A 15619-nucleotide genomic window follows, 5' to 3' on the forward strand; every position below is an offset into this window, starting at 1 on the left:
TGCCTGCAGCACTCTCACTTGTTTTAATATATATTTTTAAAACTTTTGTGTGCAATAGAAAGTTTCACAATTTTTTTTTCTGCTCCTACGAGTTTTCATAGTTTACTTTCTCATTGTTAGTTTTTCCAAATGGGCGTTGGCTGGCATTCGGTTAGGCATGCTTTGGAAGGTAAATGCCAAGAAATAGAGTTAAAGCGAATGCGAAAAGATAGAATTAATATATTCTGATAACGAAGGAAGATGATAATGTAGTTAAAGTTTCGAATTAGAAGTGAGAGCTCATTAGCTTTAATACATTTAAGGAGCAGAAAAACTTGCTCGTTTTTCATGCTTAAATTGTATTGCAAGCCGCGTCACAAAGTCTGCCATGATATGCAAATTAATTCTATCCCCACAAAAAGCAGTTACATAACATTGCTAAATACTTCATATCCGAGACAGAAACGAAGCGCTTTCGCAGTTTTGCAAAAAAAAAAAAAAATTGCAAAAGTTGCGAAGCTGTCGAAACTATTTTCACTGTCAAACTCAAGGCAAAAGATGAAAATGAAAAAATAAATACAACGTTCTTCTTTCAGAGTTCATTAGCAATGTAAATACAGTAAGAAATAGTTGTATATAGCAACAGAAGAACGATGTAGAAAGAGTAGAAGAATAAAAGTACATTGATATGGGGAATGTAATAGTAAAAGTAGTAGAGGAAATATTATTATTAGTTAACAATTCATTCAGTAGTAGTATTAAAATTATACCAACTTTTTTGACAACTATCGCAGATTGAGATATTAAGAGATTAAAGAGGGGAGAATAAAAAAAAGATTAAAAGCAGGTTATAGTTTGCTATATTATTATAATAGTATAGTAGTAGTATTTAAATTATACTGAATCCTTGGATAATAATCGTTACATAGAGTAGAGAAAATAATAATAGTATTTAAATTCTACTGAATCGTTGGATAACAACCATTGAGTACCGCAGAGTAAATATTATTCTCAATAAACAATAAGTGGTAGTAGTATGAAAATTATATCAACTCGTTGGAAAACTATCAAGGACTAAGATAATTAGTAGCTAGAGCTCTTGATTAAAGAGTTGTAGCAAGAGTAAAGCATTAAAATGATAAGTAAAAATACCTAAGCATGTATTCAGAATTGGTATAGTTGTAGTATATTAATTATACAAAATTGTTTACTAACTATCACAAGATAAAGCCAAATAAAAGATTAAAATACGGAGCTTAATATAAGAGACTTGGAATAACAGTAGAGTACTAAAATTATATTTAAACACACCCAAACTTGTTTAGTACTAGTATATTAATTATACTAAGTTGTTGATTAACTATCGTAAAAGAGTTGTAGAAAGTGTAGAGGATTAAAGTAATAAGTAAAATTTACCCAAGAAGTTTCAGGAATATGAAATTTGAATATGTATTATAGTAGTAGTATTTAGAAGTATTTTGTTGAATAACTATCTCAGTTAAAGACCAATTAAAACTACGCCGAACAGTACTGAAAATATTATTATCTAATTAATTAAATTCATGAAGTAGCAGCTCTCTAATTATTCTGAGTCGTTGAATAACTTGTGAAGCTGACACTTGAAGCGGAAGACGCCCTTCAATTAAATGCAGATGCCTTAAGTCTGCATCATTTCACTTTGTGATGCATTTGGCAGCTTTGCTCAATTTGTTGGCCCAGACTGGGGTTCGACTTTGGCTCTTTGCCTGATAGGCAGCCGCTTGGCTTGTGGGTCATTTGCCATCACAACTGCCAAAAGCCTACTTAATGGGGCTCATATAATTATGTGCTAATACAAAGAGCGAGAGAGGAGGTGGAAATTAAGCTGCTGCCTTTGTCTTTTCCATTTTTTATCATATCCTTCGAGTGGTTCGGATATCTCATAACATGCCACACACGTAACGCCCACAACACGCTGCTCCTCCTTCCCGCCCCGCCCCGCCCCGCCCCGCCTCGGCTTAATGCGATAAAAGTGCCTAAAAGTATTCCAAGCTTTTTGACATGTGCGACATTATCGAGGGGTAATAGAAAGCGAAGGCGGAGGCGGAGGCGGCATCGGCTGCCGGCTGGTCTGATTAATTGAAGTGGAAAATGTGCTTGGTTTACACACACCATGCCACACGCCACATGCCACGCCTCGCCGCCTTCAACTGGCAGAATCCTGATTGATGGCACTTGCTTTTAATTAGAATATATTGTGGCATACTTTCTCAGCTCTAAGCTATTAAATTTAAGTGCGAAAGTCGACCAACTCCATTGGGCGTAAGTTTTCAATGCCATTTGTTGCTGGCTGAATTCGCATTTCGCATTTCGTATTTCGCATTTGATTTCTGCCATCCCATCCATGACTTGGGCAATATTTTAAAAGCTTTTGCTTGGCCAACATTTGAATGGCGCTTAGGATTCATACAATTTGCATTAACAATATACGACGTCTCTCCCAGGCCATTGTTGCCCTCTATCCATTGTATCTATCTTGCTTTATCTCTCTCTCTCTCTTTCTTCTTCTCACTGTTCTGCTCTTCTCGGTGTGCGCCTTTTTTTGTATTGCAAATGTAATGCCTGTCAAACGGCTGTCGGCATGTAATAGTTTTCTTATTTCGCTTCTCTCTTTCTCGCTTTCTACACCCGGTAGTCATAGAGTAAGATGGCATTCTAGCTCAGTACCAATCGAAAGTGAACTATTTAAATATCTGCATTAACTAAAGAAATGAGAAACTGTTTATTAATATTCCATCTATCTATTTTATCGCAAATTTCAGAGTAGAATTCAGTTTGATCGCCTTCAGAACATTGCTAATTGTGTCCAGTCAGAAATTGTTTATAACATATGCATTGCTAACATTGTTATTGCAAATAGCACTCAATATATTCTCAAAAGAATTCAATAGAAGATCTTGACCAACTTCATCTGTCTTTGCGTATACTCGATGAACTTAAGATTTTAGAGATTAAATAGAAATATCACTTCTTATCTGTGGATAAACATTTTGTAAAGTTTTGTTTACAACAAGCTTGTATTTAATCAATATAATTGTTTCCAAGTGAGGAAAACTCCCCAATTACCACAGCGTAATAAGGTTTCCAAAATGTTCTACAATTGTTAATTTTTTTATTTCCTGTAATCAATTATTATGTTAATCCTATTAAAATATTGATAAGTTTTTACAATTACAATTTTAATTTTAATGTTGATTGCGGCAAGTCGAGTTTTAGTGTATTTTCAACCTAATAGATTTTATGGTATATTTTAAGAATAATACTGTCATCTAATGAATCAATTGAAAATAATATCTGACAGTTGAAGTCAGTCGATTCTAGCTTTGTTCTCAATATTCCTCATTTGTAATCATTATACAGTATTTATTATCTCAAGTATATTAACTTTTTGTTGTATGTATATATCAATTAGCGGGTATTTTGCAGTCGTGTGCTCTGGGTAAGAGGTTTCTTATTATTCCTTCTGGTGTATCGCTCGTTCACCTGCCACATGTCAGAGCTGCCGGCTCGTGCGCCTAGTTCCACTCCCGCTCTACCCTAGCCCCGCGTCCTCACAGTTTCTACCTCATTCATGGCCATTATAGACTCATTGTGCGAGACCTACGTAGACGCAGTGTCAGTGTTCGCTTTTCACTTCCACTGCTGCTGCTGTCCTCGCTCGCCTTGCCACACAATCACATTAAGGAGTGTGGATGGGAGAGGGGAGGTGGTGGGTTTGATGAGGTGGGGGAGGGGTGCATTTCCGCAGTCAAACTGTGGCACTAACCGTAATTGTTGACTATGTCTGCAAGTCATTCTCTTTTCTCGCTGTCATTTGTACAATTGACAATTGTGATTGCATATGTTATAATGCAGTCGAGGCAAAAGAAAGAGAGAAAGAGCCAAGAGAATAGAGTGAAAGACAGAGAGAGAGAGCGATAAGCGACCCATCGGGAGACACGTGTAATTCTCGGTCTCGCTCTCATTGTTTGATTGCATCCAAGTGCAAGAATCGTTGACTGCAATTGGAGACCGAATCGAGTTGTGTATTGCTGGGAATTGAGTCGTGTGTAGAAGCAGTTTAGTAGTTTGACATCTGCTGATTACTGATTGACGAGCTGATGTCGCATTCTCCGTCGAGATACTCAGCTTGCAGATAATGGCAAACACTCACATCACACATCAACATTGACGATGATAGACTGACATCCTGATGCCCAAAGACACAAATTGATTCAGCTGCACATTATGGAAAGCATTATAGTTAATAGAATTGAATTTAAAGTTGAATTCAATTGATTAACATACAACTAATAAACTCTGTTGTGAGTGAATTAATATTGATAAAATACCATTGATTTAGTTCGAAAAAAGTTCGGTTAATACAGTGTGCCCATATATTTAAATTAAGCACTTATTTCGGAAATATTTAAACTGACAAAATGCGGCTGTTGCAATAGGGGCTGAGTTGATAATCTGGTGTATTTTTGTATTATTTATACCCGCTACCCATAGGATAGAAGGGTATTATAACTTTGTGCCGGCAGGAACAGGTAGAAGGAGGCATCGCCGACCCTATACGGTATATATATTCTTGATCAGCGTCACCAGCGGAGACGATCTAGCTATGTCCGTCTGTGTGTCTGCTCGTCTGTCCGTATGAACACCTAGATATCAGAAACTATAAGAGATAGAGCTTTAATTTTTTTTCGACAGCATTTGTTATGTTTGCACGCAGATCAAGTCAGTCTCGCACTCTCATGGAAAGTCTTCGCGCTGGCATGCAACAGATGAAGCCCATGTTTCATAAGCCACTCTTGGGTCTCGCCCTTCATTGCTATACGATGCAGTTCTGCATCCTTCTGGGCATGAATACCATACGCCTCTGGTTGCCACAGCTGTTCGCCTCGATGGCCGAGTATGAGGCTGAGCATGCGAACGAAGATTACTCAGCAACGATGTGCACGATTCTCGAGTACAGTGTGAATAAAACAGCTGAGACTTTGAGAAATCATGAGAACGCTTGCGCCGTGGTACGTGATAAGGCGATAAGATTAATACGAGTATGAACCCCTTTTTTGCTGACGTATTTCGTTCAACTATCTTGCAGCCAAAAACCATCTCAATGGATATGTACATCAACAATATAATTGTGTCGTTTTGTGGACTTGTGGGTTATTCCTTTGCCGGAGCCATAATCCGTTTAATTGGTGCCAAACGCTTGTTGAGTAAGTCACTTATCATTATCATTCAGAGTTCGCACTTTCTACTTTCTAACTTGCATCTTTTGGTATACAGCTTATGGTCTGCTGGTGTCTGGTGTACTTGGCATTGCGCTCTACTGGTCCATTAACAGTCTGACCACAATTATCATCTCATCCGTTTTTGTTACTGTTGGTTGTTACTGGTTTCATCTCTTATCGGTGCTGTCGTCGCCCTCTTTCCCATCCAATTGCGGTAAGGCTCAAATAAATGATAAACACGACAAATTTCGAGGTCTGACAACATTTTGCTCTTTGCAGATCGCTGGAGGTGGCCATTGCCATGATGTTTGGACGTCTAGGAGCGCTTCTGGGGGAATCTACTCTTCCCCGTGTTCGTACAGATCGGTTGTGTGCCGCCCTTTGTGATGGTCGCTTCAGTTATGCTGCGTAGGTTTTTTGATTTTCAATTATTAATAAGTGTTTATTTCATTTTCTGTTTTTTTATATTTTCAGTTGCTGCCGTTCTTTCGTATTTTATGCCCAATCCCAATCTTTAGTAAAATACTATTGCGAATTAAGTTGTAAAAATATTTATTGAAGAACTTTTTATTGATAGTCGCTTAGTTTAGTTTAGTTTATTGTGGCTGACAAGCTTCTTAAATAACATATCAATATTTGAATAAATGCCATTTGACATAAATTTTGTTAATTCTTTAGTATGGCAAATGCGCTCACTTCCTATGGGTCTTATATGCTTTGGCTGACAATCTGGTATATTTTGCACCCTATGTTATATTTTAATATAATACATCAAATATAAGTTTTGGTATATTTTAGTATTTTTGTGGTATAATATTTTGGTATTATTTTGTTTTGTACACTCGACAGTAGTGTTCACCTCTTACTTGTTTGATATATTGGTATATCGATATACCAAATAATGTGTTGGTAAAGATTATTAAATAATACTAAACTATTTAATTTTTATTAAAAAAGATTAGCGAGAATTTTACAGTTAAGCACACTTTTATTTGCCATAATGTGGATTTTTGGAATTATTATAAAAACAATGATACGTTGATTAAATTAAAGATGTGAAATCTATCATACGATATCACATGAATATCCTTCAAAAAAGATAAGGAAATAAAAAAAGGCATTAACAAGTATGAAAATTACTGTCGTGCTCGACTGTGAGATACCAGCTACCCATTTTGAATAAAAGCAAAATATTGCGGCATTTTTCTCAAAATATACCAAAATACAAAAATATTAAAAAATATCAAATTGTATATTTGGTATATTGTTATAGTACCACATATCTCACAATATACCAGATCGTCAGCTAAAGCAACTAAGACCCCTAGTTTGTGTTTTTGATCATACAAAATTATTTATTTAATAACTTTGACAAATTTTATCTGATCGCAGCCAAATTTTCAGGAATCACAATTACTATAGTTATTATTGTATATATTCGATTTTTGGTGATTTAAGGGGCGAAAGTAGGCGTGCAAAAATGTGAAACAAAATGCTCTCTATTTGTTTATCTCTTATAGTCTCTGAGATCCAGTGTTTCATACGGACAGACAGACAGACAGACGGACAGACGGACAGACGGACATGGCTAAATCGACTCGGCTGATCAAGAATATATTATATATATATACTTTATAGGGTCGGAGATGCCTCCTTCTATCTGTTACATCAATTTCCTGCTGGCACAAAGTTATAATACCCTTCTTTCTATGGGTAGCGGGTATAAAAAATCAATTATACTCTTATTAACTTAATCAAGTTGCTTTTAAATTTTCTAACCAAATAGTTGTCACCATATGTAGTAATAAAAACTCAGTCCCATTGTCGTTTGAAAGTATTCGAGCATAATTTCGAGTACTGCGGAGATTGACCCCACTGTCAACACGCGACTGAAAGAAATTGAAAATAATGTTGTTGTCGATGGGTCTACAAGAAGAAGCTGCTGGGAGCAAACAGAACAGAACCTATTGAGCAGAAAAAATTACAGACAATCATCCGACATTGAAATTTCTTCTGCCGATAGAGAATCTAGGGGCCAGACAATAGGTTATCATTACTTGGCCTCTCTCATTCACATATATTGAGCGGAATCCATATCCGCTTCAGACATTCAATGACTCCAACGAAATATTCAGTTCGAAATTCATTTTGTTTGCGGGCAGTCGAAACATTTAAAATGGGCAGAATAAATTATAACGGAGTTTTGTTACTGATGGTCCTTCAAATATTCTTGGTGGCTACAACAACTGGAGATGAAGTGAGATCATAGACATAAAACTAAGAAGAATAAAGAGTGATTAAAGTGTATACGTTTTCTTCCTATCAGACGTGTGAATCAGACCGAAAAATGGAAGAACAGTGCCGGCTTCATAACTACAAGACTGTTAAACCTTTGCTGGATTATTTCAGGCAGGTTAGAAATGAGATAGAACAAAGTGAAACTAAGGAAAAGCAGATAAGTGAATTAAATTCTGATCTTATGGAAAAATATCATGAAATTGTAAGAATTCATAAAACATTCATGGAGGAGGCAGCTATTTTAAATGAGTATAAAAACAAAGTAATCAAAGGGGAAAACGATTTGCAATTGTGTCAAAATAAAGTTGATAAATCTGAATCTGAAATTAATTCACAGCAAAATATGATTCTTAAATTAGAAAAACAACTAACAGATAAATCCATCAACTTAGAAAATTTTCATTTTCAATTAAAATCTCTTAATTCTAGATTAATTGAAAAAGATGAAAATATAAAAGCTCTTAATTCTAGATTAATTGTAAAAGATGAAAATATAAAGAGATTGATTGAGAATATTAAAAACAACACAGAACATCAGAAAACACTTGAGTTGGAATTAGAGAAGAGTAAATCTTTAATAATAAAGCATGAAAATGATATTCAGTTATGTCGTTCAGAAGTCAACAAATTAAATAGGACATCAGAGAACATTAGAGAAGAACAGAAAAAGATTCAATTGAAACTAAAAGAAAGTGAAATTAAGCTAATAGATAAAGTAAAGGAAAATCAGTTATGTCAATCTGAACTTGATAAATTAAATGCCACAACATGTCTCCCTTTCGGAGAAGATCCAGGAGTTCATCAACTCAATGTCTCTGGCATAGGTTTATTCAATGTTTTGTGCGATAGTCAGTTAGCTGGACCTGGATGGATTGTAATACAACAACGAGTTGGGGGAGATGAGAGTTTCAAGAAGGATTGGGCAACGTATCGCAAAGGTTTTGGTTCTTTTGAAAGTGATTTCTTTCTTGGATTAGAGAAAATACATCGTATCACGAGCTTGCAGCGTTTCGAACTTTACATACATTTGGTTGCTGAGAATGGAAGTACCTACAACGCTCGTTATGACGACTTCAAAATATCTGATGAAGATAATGGATATGCACTGAGTTTGGGTAAATTCAATGGAACTGCTGGGGATGGCATGAGATACTCTGAAAACATGAAATTCACAACATTCGATCACCACAACCACAAAGATGTTGATGATAATTGCGCAGTCTTGTATAAAAGTGGCTGGTGGTACAATGAATGTTTTTCTAGGTAAATATTGCAAATTTTTATTTTCGAAGAAGTACACTTAATTATAGATTTTTGTTTTTTCTTATGCAGTCATTTAAATGCACCATATGCGTCATATCTACGTTGGTTGGACACTGATAAGATTTTTTTACTTAAAGAAGTTAAGATGCTAATTCGCCCCAGAGAAGAGATGAAAAAGTGATAAGCTGAAAAGCTGAAATTCCCAGATTTGACTCAAATATGTAATCATTTATATATAATTGGTGCATTAAGAAATTGTGTTTTGAAAAATAAAACGATCAATTTATTTTTTGAATGGTAATCGATCAGTTTTTATTGCATTTATTGTAGTTTTTTATGTAGCAAATTTTAAGTTTCTAGACGCTTTTAAAAGATTTGCAAATACTTAAAAGTCAATAAACTTATGATTGAATATTAATGCAATTTAGTAAATGATCTACACACATTCGTTTCTTATCTAAACATAAATGATGCAGTTTTGTTAATAATAATACATACAAAATTTGGTTTTTGCAACATCAGTTGATGAAAATGTAATAATAATTACACAAAGCGGTGTATTATAGTGTGCGCTATAAGTGTATTTATTTTCTTCTTATTAGACAGTTGAATTTGATTAACAAATGGAAAGACAGTGCCGGATTTATAACTACACAAGTAAGAAAGCTACAGTCGAGTGTGCTCGACTGTGAGATACCCGCTAATCCGATTATCAACCAAAGCAACTAAGACCCCTAGTAAGTTGACTTTTTTGCCCATACAAAAGTATTTCTTTAATAGCTTCCAAAATTTTTCTCAGAATTACTATAGTTATTATTATATATATCAAAATTCCCGACTCTATGTTATTCGTTTTTTTTTTGTTTGGAGTGGACGTAAGTGGGCGTGGCAAAAATTTGAAATATACTTGATCTGCGTGCAAACAAAACAAATGCTGTCGAAAAAAAAATTATAGCTCTATCTCTTATAGTCTCTGAGATCCAGTATATCATACGGACAGACGGACAGACGGACAGACAGACAGACGGATCGACTCGACTGTTGACCCTGATCAAGAATATATATACTTTATAGGGTCGGAGATGCCTCCTTCTATTTGTTATATACATTTCCTGCCGGCACAAAGTTATAATACCCTTCTATCCTATGCGTAGCGGATATTAAAAGCTGCCTAAAATTGAAAAGTAGTATATCAAAATACAAAGCAAAATTAAATTTGTATTGCAATGATATTTTGCGAAATATTTTGATGACACGTAGCATCAGAATGTCAGAGTCAGCTGCATGCTACAAAAGCAGCGAGCTGTCTTTATGGCCGCTCTATTCATAAGCTGACCGAAAAACGCCAGCACAATAACCGGCAAGAGATGAAGAATGGAAGAAAGAGCTGAAGTCAAGCCCGAATCGCATCAGATATCAACGCCAGGCAATTTCGCTTTGGCCATTGTCCGCAACGAGTTTATCTTTCATCCGTTCGCCATTCGCCTCGACTCGACTCGTCTCGACTTCACTTGGCCAATGTGTCGAGAGCTTTTTGGTGCGTGCCGCGTCTCAAAATGGTTATCAAGTGAGGCAGCTGCTAGAGAATGGGAAAGTGAGTTGAGGCAATGATGGAGAGACGAGGCAAAGGACCAACAAAAAAAAAAAAAAAAAAAAAAAAGGAAAACTATGCAACCAAAGAGCTGCACGTGCAGCTCATCGACGAGTACTCGACTTGCACTCACATTCACATTCACACTCGTTATGCTGGCAGCTGGCAGCGGACGAGATACATTCAGTCATCGTGCAATATGGCCAAAAGCCAAGCTGCAGCACAATTTGTTGCTCTCGAGGCAAAGTTTAGGCCAAATGGCATAACTTTAACAATGCGGCACGAATCTCGCTTTTAGTAGCCTCAGACCTGCCACACACCTGTGCCTGCCTGCCTCCAAGCAATGTTGCCACAGCTGCCACATCTGCAATGTTTCCCTGCCACTTTCCCGTTCCCCTGTGTTGCCCTTTCAATCAAAATCAAAGCTTTTCGTGCCAACAGTTCTTGAAAACTTCAAAAGGTGCTAACTAACCGCATTCATACAATCTGCTGCTGCTTCTCTGCTGCTGTTGATGCCTTTTCGTTCGTCTGACTTATCGGATTTACGGGTTTTGCTCCCCTAACTGGACACCTGAAGGAGGGAGCACCAAATAGGGGAAGCAAAATATACGAGAATGTAATCAGTTGGCAAGCTTTTTTGTTGGCATTCAAGCGAGACTTGTCTCTTGTACGTTTTAATTAATAAATAATGTTCTAACGGATTTATCTATACTATTTAGATAATCAAAATAATGAAGCAAATTTTGGTGCCTAACTTTAACTACAAGAGTTACTCTAATGTGTAAAGTGTTTTTATTAAAGCATATTTAAAATTTTGTAAAGGTTGCCTAATAAACATTTTTTTAAATTTGTCATTTTTATCATTTTTTTTTTTTTGAGTTCTGTATATATATATGTATGTATGTATTGAACATATTCCTTATTAAATTTATCCTTTTTTCGGTAAATTTCTTTTTCAATTGAAAATTTTTTGTATTGAAAGGGTTTTGAAGGGAGCAATTTATTTTGTGAATTTGTATAAATAAATATTTTTTATTATGTTGACTTTACTTTAACTTTTAAAGGACATTTAAAATGAAGTATGGCCAAAATATTTGAACTTTTGATATTTTGACATCATAAAAAATTCGTATTTAGGAATTTCTTTGAATTGTATTTACATAAGGTATGTTTTAGATGATTCTCCATTTTCAAAGGTGCTCATAATACAGAATTTATGATTTCTGATATTGTAAGCAATATCTCTATGCACGACGCGTAGCGTTGAGCTAACAACATTCTTGCCTAGTTTCCTAACTTTTTTTTGTTGCTCAGCTTTTCTTCTTGTACACAACGAACAATTGTGAAAAATTCTTGACACATTTTTTGATTGCTTTTGTTGTTGCTGTTGTTGTTGGTGTTGTGGGAGTAGTTGGTGTTGTGGTCGTGTTGAAGTCAACGGTTATGGGCAAATAAAATGTGGCATGCCCCCGACTGTCATTGGGATCCGCCTGTGATTGTGTGTGTGTGTGGTGTCTCTAACAAGTGTGTGCAACTGTGTTGTACAAATGCGATTACTTATACGCAGCGTGTGCCAACCAAGGTTGTTCCATTTTGTATAGAGCAAAAACTAAATTACAAAAGGGATGCAGGACATGCCAGCAAAGACAGAGACAGTCCCATAATTCCCCTCTCTCTCTCTCTCTCTCTCTCTCTCTCTCTCTCTCTCTCTCTCTCTCTAGCAGTTGCTCTTTTAGATAGAAGTTGCCTTGATTCTAGGCAGAATTCTAGGCATGTCGCGTATAATTTAAACTCAGGCCACAATCATTTGTGTGTGTGTGTGTGTGTGTGAGTCACGTGCTATTGTGAAATTTCATTTGTGGTATTTTCAGAAGAACCTTTCGCTTTTTCTGCTGCTGATGGCTGCTGGTTGCTAAACTTGCAATCCAACTATTAAAAACTGATCCCCAGCAAGGAAAAGTGGCCAGAGAGTGCTAAGTAAATCGCATTAGCGTCTCGAGAGCCTGTTGAACACTCTACTCTGCTGCTGCCTGACGCATTCTAAGTCCAAGCTAAGCCATAAACCAAGCAGCCCCAGTTCAGTTGTCGCTCTAGATCAAATTTTGCATTTACTACGTCTACGAGCTGAGTTTAATAAAAATGTTGCCCCAATCAACGTTTCACTTTCTCTCTCTCCTTTCTGCTGTCTTTGCATAAACAAAAGAGGAGACCATTATGAAGTGTGCCAGAGGTAAGAGGCAGCTGGTAAAAGCTATTCACAGCATTGTACCATGCGCCGGGCATTTATAAGCAATTTATAGAATATGTAAACCTAGCTCTAGAGTCCCATTTTCCCCCTCCCTCCCTCACTCTCCTCGCTCGACATTCGACCCGATTCATGACTGCCTCTGCCTGTCTGGGCTTTTTTTTATCTTTCTGTAATCGGAGCTGACTCAAGTTGTTAAACAGAAGCGAGCAGCAGCAAGTTTGCCAAGGACCGCACAGCTTAAAGCAATGTGGCCAGTTAATCAGGGAAGCGGGTTGAGGCGACTGTTCTAGGTAGATAATGAAATTCAGCGAATACAATCAAACAATTAATTGAACAAGTTTCGCGCGAAGAGCTCAAAAATTATGCGAAACATAAACAGCAAGAATTCTTTTTAAAGGCTTTATTAGGGATTATATTTTTATTGAATAAATAATAACAAAATTGAGAGGGAGTAGCAAAGAAAGTAGGAGCGCTAAAGTCGAGTGTGCTCAACACGTGCTACACATTTTTAATAAATGCTAGACAGTGCGGTATTACAAAATGAATATACTTAAAAAATACTGTAGTATACCGAAACTTATGTTTGGTATAACGATGTAGTACTAAGCAACACAATGTATGTAAAATAAAACCTAAGTAATATACAAACAATTCTAAGGAATGCCTATTTGGTATACCGATATAGTACTTCATTAAAAATATACCAAATTATTATAAAATGAATCTTAAATCCGACAACTGCTGCCGTTTTTGTTTTGAAGTTTATAAAAACTACATATGCTATAGTATTAAAAAATTTATATACTTAAAAAATACCGAAATATACCGAAAGCTATATTTAGTATATCGATATAGTTGTAAGTAAAATGTGTAGACATTAACTTAAAATATACCAAATTAATATAAAATTTTAAAATATACCGAAAACAATATTTGGTATATTGATATACTACTAAATTCAGAATATACCAAATTATTATAGAATTCAATTTATATCCGGGACTTGCAGACGTTTTTGTGTTAACATTGATAAAGAATATATATGTATGAATATTTTAAGGGGCCGTATAATTCTTCTTCTACCTACTACATACATATACATATGTATTTCTTCTGCGCATACGCTTTGACTCTTTGGGTAGCGGGTATTAAAATCGAATTGTATAAGCACACATAATTTTATTGCTCCTCGATTAAAATGAAAAGTGAATTCAAAATAGCAAACAAACCATAAACATTCAGATAAACTATGTAGCTATATACACTTAGTTGTTGATTTATGTACCGAGTATTAATTGCTAATAAATATTTGCTGTGCTGAACTGATATTTGATTACACATTTGATTCGCCTACTCTTCCAATTCTAATGCCATTCTTGGCTTCACTCTCTGATACCGCAAAAGAACTTGTTTAAACAAGCAAAACCTATTGCCAACACTCGCTGAAATTTGTTGGCAAGCAAAGCCGCAAAGAGCAAATACACAAACCACACAATGAGCTCAGACCAAGAGAGAGAGGGAAACGAAAGTCGAGGTAGCGCGTTGCATATGTGGGAAGAACTTTCATCAATTTGCTTGCTGTCCCAATCCGTTGATGAAATTCACCAACTTGTAGCTAGCAAATTAATTGAAATACTCAACCTCCCCCAAAAAAAATAAAACAAGTTGAAGACAGCAAGAGAGAGAGAGAGGGGAGAGCGATGTTTTGCCATTTGGCGTTCAAATTAATTTGCTGCCAACAAATTCGTTTGAGAATTGCTTAACAAATGTTCTTTATTTTTAGCAAGCGTTTTAGTTTGTTAGCGCAACAAAAGTTTTTGGCGCTTTGCCGCACTATTGAGTGCTAAGTACTTTTTGCTTTTTTCTGTTCTGCCTTGTTCTTGGCGCTTTTGTTTTTTTTCCGGCTTACTTAAATTGGCAGCAGGTGAGAATTTTCGAGCGGCTTTGAACGCCTCAGCTCACAAAGGGTTAAGTCGCAACTCATTTGCATAATTTTTAGCAAAAACCTATATATAGTATACTTAGTGGGTCTGAAGAACCTGAGACCCAAAAGGCCAAAAACCGAACCCAAACCTAAAAGACAGCTGCAATTAACTTTAATGAGTATTAATGCTTATAAGATTCTTCGGCTTGGTTGGACAGAAAAGGGTCGTCATATGTTAGCACTTGACACGTTTTAAATTGCGGATCATCATTTAAATAATGGGCATTCACTTTTATTCATAATGAAATTCTTTAGTTTTTTAAATGCAAATATTTATCACATTTAAGAAAAGTATAGTTATTTTATGATTGTTTACGGAATATAATCAGGTTGTTTATAATATTTATGTTCAGTTCTTAACGGACATAAAATTTTTAATATTACGACGACTTATGTTGTTTATAATAATTTGACGTTCCGTTCAATCTACAAACAGTTTCATATTTTCTTAATTAAATAACTAATGGTGGAAAATGTTTTAAAACTTATTTAGTTTATATACTTTAATAAATTTTTCACTTAAGGTATTCAAACTTAAATTTCAATACGATACTTTAAATGAATATACAGTTCTTCTGCTTGTTATTCTATCAAATCATCGTGTTCATTACTTCACCACAGTTTTTATAATTTCAGTTTTTCATAAGTTAAACTGCATGTGTATTTAACTACAATTTGTATTGTCCATTAATTTAACTACGCATTAAGTTCCCAAGCAGGCAATAAAGCGTTTATCACTACACACAAAAAGATGCAAGCTTATGTTGATTTCGAAATAACAAAAATTGTGAAATTCACGTTATTGTCGTGCCCAAAAATTTATCTTCAAAACAATAAATATATATATATATATATATACAAAATAGAAAAAAAAATATACCAAACGGTATATTTGGTATATCAATATAGTACTACATTCAAAATATTTCATAGAGTGCAGATTGTCAGCCGTAGATGTTTTTATACCCGCTACCCATAAGGTGGAAGGGTATTAT

General features: G+C 35.5%; 2 protein-coding genes and 1 long non-coding RNA gene across 10 annotated transcripts in view; 2 read left to right on the top strand and 1 right to left on the bottom strand.

Annotated features, from left to right (window-relative positions):
* The window catches only part of LOC133835287 (uncharacterized), a 36030-nt gene that overhangs the window by 17944 nt on the left and 2467 nt on the right, over window positions 1-15619 (bottom strand). The gene's annotated exons all lie outside the window — the stretch shown is intronic.
* LOC133835251 (fibrinogen-like protein 1) overlaps window positions 1-15619 on the top strand; it is a 121606-nt gene that overhangs the window by 11226 nt on the left and 94761 nt on the right. The window contains exons 1-3 of one of the 4 annotated variants that reach the window (XM_062265225.1): window positions 7352-7497; window positions 7567-8801; window positions 8871-9081. The exons of 1 other annotated variant lie outside the window; for it this stretch is intronic. In XM_062265225.1, the coding sequence (XP_062121209.1) occupies window positions 7354-7497; window positions 7567-8801; window positions 8871-8982 (1491 nt within the window). In that variant the 5' untranslated portion in view covers window positions 7352-7353 and the 3' untranslated portion in view covers window positions 8983-9081. Of the gene's footprint in view, window positions 1-7351; window positions 7498-7566; window positions 8802-8870; window positions 9082-15619 lie in introns of those variants that run through there. 2 more of the 4 variants (XM_062265224.1, XM_062265228.1) reach the window with 2 other exon arrangements.
* On the top strand, window positions 4747-5853 carry LOC133846320 (uncharacterized). Its single transcript, XM_062281229.1, has 5 exons — window positions 4747-5030; window positions 5108-5225; window positions 5296-5454; window positions 5520-5648; window positions 5715-5853. The coding sequence occupies exons 1-4, from the start codon at window positions 4758-4760 to the stop codon at window positions 5543-5545; spliced, it is 576 nt and encodes a 191-aa protein (XP_062137213.1). The 5' UTR covers window positions 4747-4757; the 3' UTR covers window positions 5546-5648; window positions 5715-5853.

The sequence above is a fragment of the Drosophila sulfurigaster genome, chromosome 2L (genome assembly GCF_023558435.1).
Source record: "Drosophila sulfurigaster albostrigata strain 15112-1811.04 chromosome 2L, ASM2355843v2, whole genome shotgun sequence".
Taxonomy (NCBI): Eukaryota; Metazoa; Arthropoda; class Insecta; order Diptera; family Drosophilidae; genus Drosophila; species Drosophila sulfurigaster.